The 9425-nt window shown below is 41.1% G+C and overlaps 2 protein-coding genes across 2 annotated transcripts; one reads left to right on the top strand and one right to left on the bottom strand.

The window, feature by feature from the left end:
• Positions 1 to 614: 614 nt before the first annotated feature.
• LOC116416805 lies at positions 615 to 1717 on the bottom strand. Its single transcript, XM_031926630.1, has 3 exons — positions 1705 to 1717; positions 1518 to 1645; positions 615 to 1448 (listed from the first exon to the last, which is right to left on the bottom strand). Exons 1-3 carry the CDS (start codon positions 1715 to 1717, stop codon positions 615 to 617), a joined length of 975 nt encoding a protein of 324 aa, XP_031782490.1.
• Positions 1718 to 6271: 4554 nt separating this feature from the next.
• Positions 6272 to 8856, top strand: LOC116416798 (golgin subfamily A member 6-like protein 22). The gene is made up of 4 exons (XM_031926565.1): positions 6272 to 7038; positions 7122 to 7398; positions 7454 to 7736; positions 7982 to 8856. Exons 1-4 carry the CDS (start codon positions 6272 to 6274, stop codon positions 8854 to 8856), a joined length of 2202 nt encoding a protein of 733 aa, XP_031782425.1.
• The last annotated feature ends 569 nt before the right edge of the window (positions 8857 to 9425 follow it).

Raw genomic sequence — 9425 nt, 5'->3', positions numbered from 1 at the left:
CCCTTTGACATCCGAATTTGGAAGGGACCCGCGTAATCGAGTCCAGAATGAGAGAAAGCCCTACTACTTGTCACTTTATTAGCAGGAAGCTCACCCATGAGTTGTTGAGCCGAGTGAGGCTTAACCCGCTGACAAGGCACGCATGCGCGAATCGTCGATTTTATAATCCATATTTCTACCCAGAATCCAAATCTGAGGCATTAGAATGCTCGACGTCAAGGTAGGACCGCCGTGAAGGCACTGATGGTGAGCGTGTCGGACAAACAACAAACTAAGAGCAGAATTTTGCGGCAAGATCGGAGGATGTTTTCGATCGAAAGAGAGACCAATCGACCTCCTACACGCAAGAGTCCATCTTCTTCGCCCAAAAATGGGTTTAATATGCTGAGTCGATTGCCCTTCGGCAGTCTCTTTCCCGATCTCAACAATTTAATTTCCTCAGCAAACGCCCCTGCTTGAGCCAGACGAATGACTGCCACCCGAGCTGCAGAAAGCTTAGCAGTGGTCAGGAAAGGAGACGAAGCGCTCACTGACTGCGTTCCTCTGATCCGAATTCGATCGAGAGCACGTCTGCAAACCGCTACAATCCGAACGAGCCTAGTCAAAGACGAAAATCAAGTCAGAATCTCGGATTCCTCGGATCTTGGACGAGCGTGATTAACTCGAACCGGGTCAGCAGGCTGAGCCCACTCAGTTGGAGACAGTGATAGCCACGCCGGGCACTGACACCAAAGAGCACAGTTAGCCAACTCTCTCGGCTGAACTCCTCGCGTCGCCAAGTCAGCCGGATTCTCCTTTGTCGGAACGTGAGCCCACGTTGCCGACGGCAACTCAGTTTGGATCAACGAAACTCGATTAGCTACGAAGGTCTTCCAGTGACACGGATGCTTACGAAGCCATGTTAGCACGATCTGACTATCGGACCAAGCGAATATTGGTAACCCTCGTAGAAACTCCAGCTTTGTCACGTGCAGGATGAGCTTGACCAGAAGAGCTGCACCACACAACTCCAAATTGGGAATGCTCACCGTTTTCACCGGAGCTACCTTTGACTTAGCCGCTAATAACGAAACCCAAAAACGTCCATTACCCTCGTCGATTCGCAGATACACCACAGCAGCATACGCTCGAGAAGAAGCATCCGAAAACCCATGGATCTGGTAAGAGCAATTCACCGTACCACCTAACCAACGCTCGATGGACAAAGATGGCAATGCGGATAAACCCTTGCAATAATCATACCAGCGCTCACGAATCTCAGCTGGTAAGGGTGAATACCAATCGCACTTCAGAATCCACATATCCTGCATCAAAATCTTCGCCATGACCGTGACTGGAGCGAGCCAACCTAACGGGTCGAATAAACGAGCGATGTTCGAGAGGACAGACCTCTTCATATAAGCTGCAGCCACGTTCTCGAGGTTAACAGCGTTGAACTTGAAATTATCCTGCGATGGAACCCAGTGAACGCCTAAAGCCTTGACCGACTCATCTTCACCGATCTACTTCTCCGATACCTGCTGTGCTGAATCTGGAAGCAGTTCCTGATCGTTCGCAGCCCACTTGTCCAACTCGATTCCAGCAGAAGCTAACAATTCGGTAAGCTCGACTCTCTTCCGAATTGTAACCGGCAGATCATCAGCCCCTGCGAAGGTATCATCAACGTACGTCTCCGATTCCAAACAACGAGCCCCGAGAGGAAACCGATGACCTTCATCCTTAACTAACTGAGACAGAGTGCGAATCGCTAAATAAGAAGCACAAGCCGTCCCATAGGTAAGATATCTCTTTGTGAATGAAAAATGACGACTGCTCTATGTATTCACGCATATCGTAAGGCGTAATCTGCAGATTTGGTCCGGATGAACGGGAAGCTGCGAATAATCATCTGTGCAAATATGATCTGGTTTTTGAAAGATATCTGTTTGTGAATGAAAACTGACGACTGCTCTATGTATTCACGCATATCGCAAGGCGTAATCTGCAGATTTGGTCCGGATGAAAGGGATGCTGCGAATAATCATCTGTGCAGATATGATCTTATTTTTAAAGATATTTGTTTGTGCATGAGAAATGACGACTGCGCTATGTATTCACGCATATTACAAGGCGTAATCTGCAGATTTGGTCTGGATGAAAGGGAAGCTGCAAATAAACATCTGTGCAGATATGATCCTATTTTTAAAGATATCTGTTTGTGAATAAAAAATGACGACTGCTCTATGTATTCAAGCATATCACAAGGCGTAATCTGCAGATTTGGTCCGGATGAACGGGAAGCTGCGAATAATCATCTGTGCAAATATGATCTGGTTTTTGAAAGATATCTGTTTGTGAATAAAAAATGACGACTGCTCTATGTATTCAAGCATATCACAAGGCGTAATTTGCAGATTTGGTTCAGATGTACGGGAAGCTGCGAATAATGCGAATTCTAAATTCGGTAAAAAGTTGTGAATTGTGAATATTTAAAAATGTTTATTCGGGAAAAATCGGGAAATTTTTATAGAAATTCGTTGTATAAAGTTTGAGTTGTGCTAGTTGAATAAACGTTGACTATCTAACTTGCCTTAGGTAGCAGGTTAGTTATTATTAAAAAAGAGATAATTTTGTTGAATTGAATAATTAGGATACTTTGACTTTAGATTCTTATGATTTTACACTGTTGGATAAAAGTTTTAAAATGAAAACACTTCTTTACGGGAAAAAAGCCTTTCGGCATAAAAACCCCTGATTTATTAATATTTAAGCAAACTGACACAATAAAAAGCGAAATGATGTATAAAAGATAAAACGAGAAAAAACGCCGAACACGCACACAAAGCACTGATTGCACTCGCACGCACAGATACAGAAAAAAAACGCACTAATATAAATCGTTCGTTAAGTTGTTGTTAAATGCCAACAAAGGCGTTGATGTCACGTTGTGACAGACGATCGGAAATCCTCGTTGAATATTAAGTTAACGTTAAAAATTCGGGTGTAGTCGCGATTCAGATATGAACGCTGCCAAAGTCGTTTTACTAACTGCCCGTTCACGCGCGCGAGCCCGCGCTCGCAAGAAAGAGGCCCCCGGAAGGTGCTGCCCTCTCTCACTACTCTCATGCAAACACACACATAACCTGCTCGTTCATACATGCGCATGCGTGTTGCGTGTTGCGTGTTGCGGAATAGTTATGACGGAACACTAGTCTTCGCAGGAAATTTCGAGTTATGCTAATCTAGAGTGCGTCAAATGAGTTATGCCACTTATGACGGGAAATTTGAACAGTGCTACTTTTCGTAGACGCAAAACGCGAAGCGATGCAAGGCGGCAAGACACCGCGGCCTTCAAGCCGCGTGTGGCGCGCTGGTTTATATATGTATGGGCAACATGTAAATAATGCGCTATGGATTATAAATAATTATAAACAAATGAAATATGTCAGTTGTTGAGAAACGATGTGAATGGCTTTACGGCACACAGGTACATTGAGCACTTTAATATAACAGTAGATAGTAGATATTCTACCATTAAAGATCAGCAAGATCCTTACTGAGTTTGTTGGTTTGATCAATGGTCATGATTCTATGAAAAAAAATCAAAGGAATTAAGAGTTCCGTTGTAAAATAAGCATTAAATTTGACAAATATGTGGATTGTCTTCGAAACGCATGCATTAAACGTCGAAAACGGCATGTTATACGTTCACGACTGCACAATATGAAAACCATAAGACAGAAAAAAATCGCTCTATGTCCGTAGAACGATAAAAAAACGCATTTAAGACAATGATATACAGACTTTAGCATGGTATCATTATAAGATGAAGGGTACGTAAGTATGATTATTAATCAGATAAGTATAATAATTGTTATGTCCTAGTCTTTTTGTTAAACATACATAACCATTAATTTCAGAAGAGTGAGGAGCAAAGAGAAGAAAAAATGCGTACATTTTTCGGATGATGTCATAGTTTATCTGATGTATGCATGGAAATTTGCCTATCACAAGGCTTGTGGCGGATAGTGGGAGCAAACTGCCCGTGATCGAGAACGTTTCAAAATAAGGATTAAAGAAACATATGCAATTATTATTACAGTACTCTGAAGAAAATGTAAGAAAATCAGTATAAAAATAAATAAATAAGCAAGAAAATTTTTATTGATTTTTTTGGTATTTTACTTATATCCATGGTTACACATAATTTTTGTTTATCCAACTATTATGAGAGTTATCTTATAGCCTTTATTTTCATTTGCGTACGGTATCATTACAACGAGATCTGCTTGCCATGTTTTATCAATATTTCTTATTTTAATATGAGCATCGAGGATAGCTGCGTTTTGCAGGCTCATAGATTTCTTCCACTAACGATTCTTTCATTTTTATTTACATAAAATGTGCTCGAGTAGTAGTAGTGGTATTAGTAGATACGTTTTCATTGATAAAAAATTAAATTATTTTTATTTTATCGTATAACTAGATGACTGATTTTTTTATTTCAGATATATCATTCCCAATTGTATCTACCTTTTTATCGTTTAGTATCCGTCTGCAGTAAGCTTGAAACCCTGACCTGGTGGACCGCGAACTACGTCAGTACGTATTAGTTGTCGTCCGAATAAATCAATACTTATTTTGATACTGACAAGGAAAGGTACCCAACCCGAACTCACCGATTTTGATGATTTTCATATATGTTGTAGAACATAAAAAAATAAGAGACACGTATTTTTTTTTATCGGCTAATTTTCACTTTTAAGGGGTAAAAACCTCCCCTAAAGTTAACCCCCAAAAAGCGTTTTTTTTAAATATCTCGGCTTAAAATTAATATTTTTCAATGAAACAAATTGGAGGTTATTTCTTACAAAAAGAGCAAGTATTTCATGGTGATTTGAAGAGTAAGGGTAGCATCCCCTATTTTTTAGGGGTTGAAAACATATATTTTTTGGCATAATTTTATAATAAAAATGTTTAAACCGACTAAAAAAAATTGGAAAAAATGTTTAAACATCCTTAATAACAAAATTTAGTTGACGTCTTTCGGTGTTTTCATAAATATTATCCCTAAGGGGGTAAACCACCCCTAACACAAAATAACTGTAAATATGTAATTCAATACATAATATTTCGTAGAAAGTTTGTATATAGAGGTTTTCGAGGTCGCTGATTACAAATCTGTTATCAGATTTTGAAAATTCAAAATGGCGGATCCAATATGGCGGACGAAAATGTCGAAAAAAAATTTTAACTTTCATAAAAACTTGTTATAAATGTGTGATCTTTGTAGCCTGTACATGTGAACTAAAGAGCCTTAAACCCTAAACCCCTAAAGAACAAATAGGCTAAATGGTTGTGCTTTTTAACCAAACGACTCCAAACCCCTAACCTCCAGACAAGCCGAAGGCCTATGCTTTACCGTAGACACGAGTATAGACATATTACCGATATTTTATTCTATCATTTTGTATGTAACAAATAACGTCTCATTTTATGTTTCAATCAAAGATTATTTATTTTTCTGCTTTTATAAATTAGCATAATTTCAAAAGTAATTTCATAAATTATAAAGTATTTCATAAATTGCATAATTATATAATTTTATAAATTCAAGTCCAGACTTTTTTGCAAATGAAAAAACATAGGTTAATAAAATTAGTTTATCAAACTCTTTTGCGTTTTGTAATAAAATTTAATGTTGTCAAACTTGGGAGTTTTTCATTGTTACAATTATTTCGTAAGCCGAAAGTTTTTTAGATGAATTCTCGAAGTAATGATTATTGTATCTATAGTGAAATATTTACAGTCTGGAATTCCATAATAATACTATTTGCTACGATTTAATGAATTTATCAAAAAATCTAAATTTAATAATAAATATTATTCTAATTATTATTATTATTGTTTATTATCATTGCTATTATCAGTATTATTGTTATTATTGCTATTGCAATTATGCTTATTCTTCTTCTTCGTATTATTATTATTATATTACTATGATAATTTTTGTTATTGGTAAAAATACATAAAAGAATATTGGAGGGATGATCTCAGAGATATAGAGATCAGAAGCGTTTGAGTGAGGTGCGTTAGTAGTGTACAGTTTTAGAAAGTAGTAAGCGGAGAAGAGGGAGAAGGAGGGATTCGGGAAAGAAAGGGAAAGGTGAAGAAAAAACAGGTCAAAAAATCTGAACTGGAGCGTCGAGGAGGGATAAAACAGAAGGAGAGAAAGGTGAGAGCGGCAAAGAGAGGTTAGGATAGAGTAGAGAAGGACGAAGATAGAGAAGGCATGAACTATAGCTACGAGCAGATAAACGAAGTGGTAATAGGGAAACAGAGGAACGACGGAAGCGGAGAGGAACAGGAATACGGAACCCCGCGGGGATTTGAATTTACACAGGAAAGAGGAGAGACAGGGAATAGACTGAAGGACACGCCGACGGGTAGAGGATCAAGAAGAGGAGGAAGAGGAAGGGGAAGGGGCCTGAAACAACGAAGTTTATCGGAGAGCTTTGCAAAAGACATAAAAAAAGGAGGAAAGAGAAAGGAGAGGAGCCCAGCGGAGGACGAGGCAAAGAAGAGAGAAAAGGTCGAGGAAGGAGAAGAGAGAAGCCCGTTTGAGAAGAGTAACCTGACGCTGAGGACACCACCGAAGAAAGGAAACGAGAAAGAGATAGAAGACCGGGAAATGGAGAAATTGCAGGAAACCCTGAACAACATATGTGAAGGGATGAAAGAAGAGAGGAACGAGAGAAAAAGAATGATGGAGAAGTGGGAGGAAAAATGGAAAGAAAATGAGGAAAGGATAAAGGAAGCCCTGGAAGAATTCAAGAAGAAGATGGAAGAGGAGAGAGAGGAAAGAATAGAGATGGGAAAGAGAGCAGAGAAGGCGGCAGAGGAGGAAGGTAAAAGAAGGGAACAACTAAAGGAAGAAATGCTAGAGAAAATAAAAAACCTAGAGGAGAGATTTGAGGAGAGAATGCCGGAAAGAAGCAGAGAAGGACCAGAGCAAGATCGAAGGGAAAAGAGTGCAGAAGAGGAAGAAAGAGAAAAAAGGCAGATGGAAGAACTGGAGTGGAGAATAGAAGAGGGAGAGAGAGAGAGAGGAAGAGAAACAACGTGGTGATATCAGGAATCAGAGGAGAAGGATGGGACAAGGATAAGCTGAAGAGCTGGGTAAGAGACAAACTGAGAATAGAGATAGAATTCAAGAGAGTATGGACAATAAGAGGAAGAGCCAACAGCAAAATAGGAGCTCAGTGCAAAGACGGAGAAGAGAAAGAAAAACTGATGGGGATGAAGAGCGCGCTGAAAGGGACGGACGTGTTCATCGACCACGACACGACCTGGAGGGAGAGAAGGACGAGGGAGAAACTGAACGAGTTAGCAAAACAGTGGAAGAGAGAGGGTCACACAGTAAAAATAAGGAGAAACGGGCTCACAGTAGGAAATACTGAATATGTTTGGGCAGAGAGGAAGGGACAGCTTTTTCGAAGAGAGACAGGAAAAAGGGCAGAGGACAGAAGAGCAGAAGGACAACACAAGGGAGGAGACCAATGAGAGCATAAAGGTAGTAAGCTGGAACGTGGCAGGGATAAAAGGACTAGGAGAGGAGGGCTGGAGATACCTAAAAGTGTTCGATGTGATCTGCCTGCAGGAAACATGGATGGAAGATGGAGAAGGAGACAAGATAAAAAAGAGGCTAAAAGGATACGAAATCGAGGTAAGAGAAGCAAAGAAGGGGGGTAGCAGAGGTAGGCTTAAAGGGGGTTTGCTAATGGCAGTAAGGACAGGGGGGAGCGGGGATAAGATAGAATGGATGAGAGGCAGGTCAGGAGAATGTATAGGGGCGAAGGTGAGGATAAAGGGGGAGGAATGGTGGATATGCACGACATACATGAGAGAAGAGAGGAAAAACAACTATGAAGAGATGGAGGAATTAGTAGAGAGGGCAGGGGGGACAAAATTTTGTGGTGTGGTGATCTAAACGCTAGAACAGGAATAGAAGGGGGCGGTTTCGATGAGGAGGGCAACGAGGAAAAAAGAGAGTCGAAAGATAAGATAAAAAATAGAGAGGGCGAAGAACTGTTAAATAGGATCAAAGAGATGGGGCTCAGCATACTAAATGGCAACATAGAAGGGGACGAAGAAGGGGAAATCACATACGTGGGAGGGATGGGGTGCTCGGTGATTGACTATGGAATAACGAATGAGGAAGGGACGAATAGGGTGAAGCAAATGAGGGTAGTAGACAGAATGGAGTCGGACCACGAGGCGCTAGAGGTCGACCTCGAATCGGGAAGGAGAAAGGAAAGGCAACGGAGGGAGGAAACAGTGAAGGTCTCATGGTCAGAGAGGGCAATCGAAGAATATAGAAGATGGATAGTTAGAGGGGGGGCCGCGAGGACGTGGGGGGAGATCAAAGTGAAGGTAGGGAACGCGCTACAATTCAAGAAAGGGAAACCAGGAAGAAGAGAGGAGGGAAAGTGGTGGGATGAGGAGTGCAGGAGAAAGAAAGCAGAAATGAGAAAGGCAAAAAAAGAGGTAGGAAAAGGGAGGAACAGCATGGAGAAATATAGGCAGGTCAAAAGAGAGCTAAGAAACCTATGCAGGAGAAAAAAAGAGGAGGGCCTAAAGTCAGAGATAAAAGAGGCAAAGGAAGATAGAACGGGCAAGAAATTCTGGGACATGGTCAAAAAGAGAAGGAAGAGAAGAAGGGAGGAAATAGACAAGAGCATAAGAGATGAAAAATGGTTAGAGCACTTTAAAGGGCAACTGGGGGAGAAAGTAGGACGGCAGGACGAAGAAAGGGGAGCGATACTAGAAACGGGCAGTGAGAACGAGGGCGGAGAGGGAGAGATAGAAGTGAAATAAGAAAAATGAAGGAGAGAAAGGCACCTGGAGACGACGGAATTCAAAACGAGGCATGGAAACACGGAGAAGATCTAATGCTGGAAGAGTTAACGGAGATTATGGGGAAGATATGGGACGGAGAAGGCTTTCCAGAGGAATGGAAGAAAGGGACAGTGAAACCGATATACAAAAAAGGAGAGAAAGGAGACTGCGGGAACTACAGAGGAATCACACTAATGGACACAGGATATAAAATCTATGCGGAGCTTTTAAGAGGGAGAATGGAAGCAAAACTAGAAAAAGAGGGAAGACTAAGCGACACACAGATGGGATTTAGGAGAGGGAGAGGCACGACGGACGCGATATACGTGGTGAGCATGGCGGTGGAGCAGGAGCTGAAGAAAAAAGGAGGAAAAGTGTACGCATGCTTCGCAGATATGAAAGCGGCATTCGACAAGATAGAAAGGGGAGAGATCTGGAGAATGATGAGGAAGCTGGGAGTGAACGAAAAAACCAGAGAAAGGGTAATGGAGATTTATGATAGGACAGAATGTGAGGTGAAGGTAGGAGAAAGGAAGATAGGAAGCTTT

The sequence above is a fragment of the Nasonia vitripennis genome (assembly GCF_009193385.2).
Source record: "Nasonia vitripennis strain AsymCx chromosome 1 unlocalized genomic scaffold, Nvit_psr_1.1 chr1_random0002, whole genome shotgun sequence".
In the NCBI taxonomy this organism is placed as follows: domain Eukaryota; kingdom Metazoa; phylum Arthropoda; class Insecta; order Hymenoptera; family Pteromalidae; genus Nasonia; species Nasonia vitripennis.
The sequence above is the reverse complement of the archived record's forward strand: the minus strand, read 5'-3'. Positions and strand labels throughout refer to the sequence as shown.

Coding starts and splice junctions, on each gene's coding strand:
- LOC116416805 (XM_031926630.1), bottom strand. Junction 1,449..1,517: donor TTCCAGATTCAGCACAGCAG/GTATCGGAGAAG, acceptor GTTCCATCGCAG/GATAATTTCAAGTTCAACGC.
- LOC116416798 (XM_031926565.1), top strand. CDS start 6,272: ATGAACTATAGCTACGAGCAGATAAACGAAGTGGTAATAGGGAAACAG. Junction 7,039..7,121: donor GAGGAAGAAAGAGAAAAAAG/GCAGATGGAAGA, acceptor ATCAGGAATCAG/AGGAGAAGGATGGGACAAGG. Junction 7,737..7,981: donor AAAGAAGGGGGGTAGCAGAG/GTAGGCTTAAAG, acceptor ACGCTAGAACAG/GAATAGAAGGGGGCGGTTTC.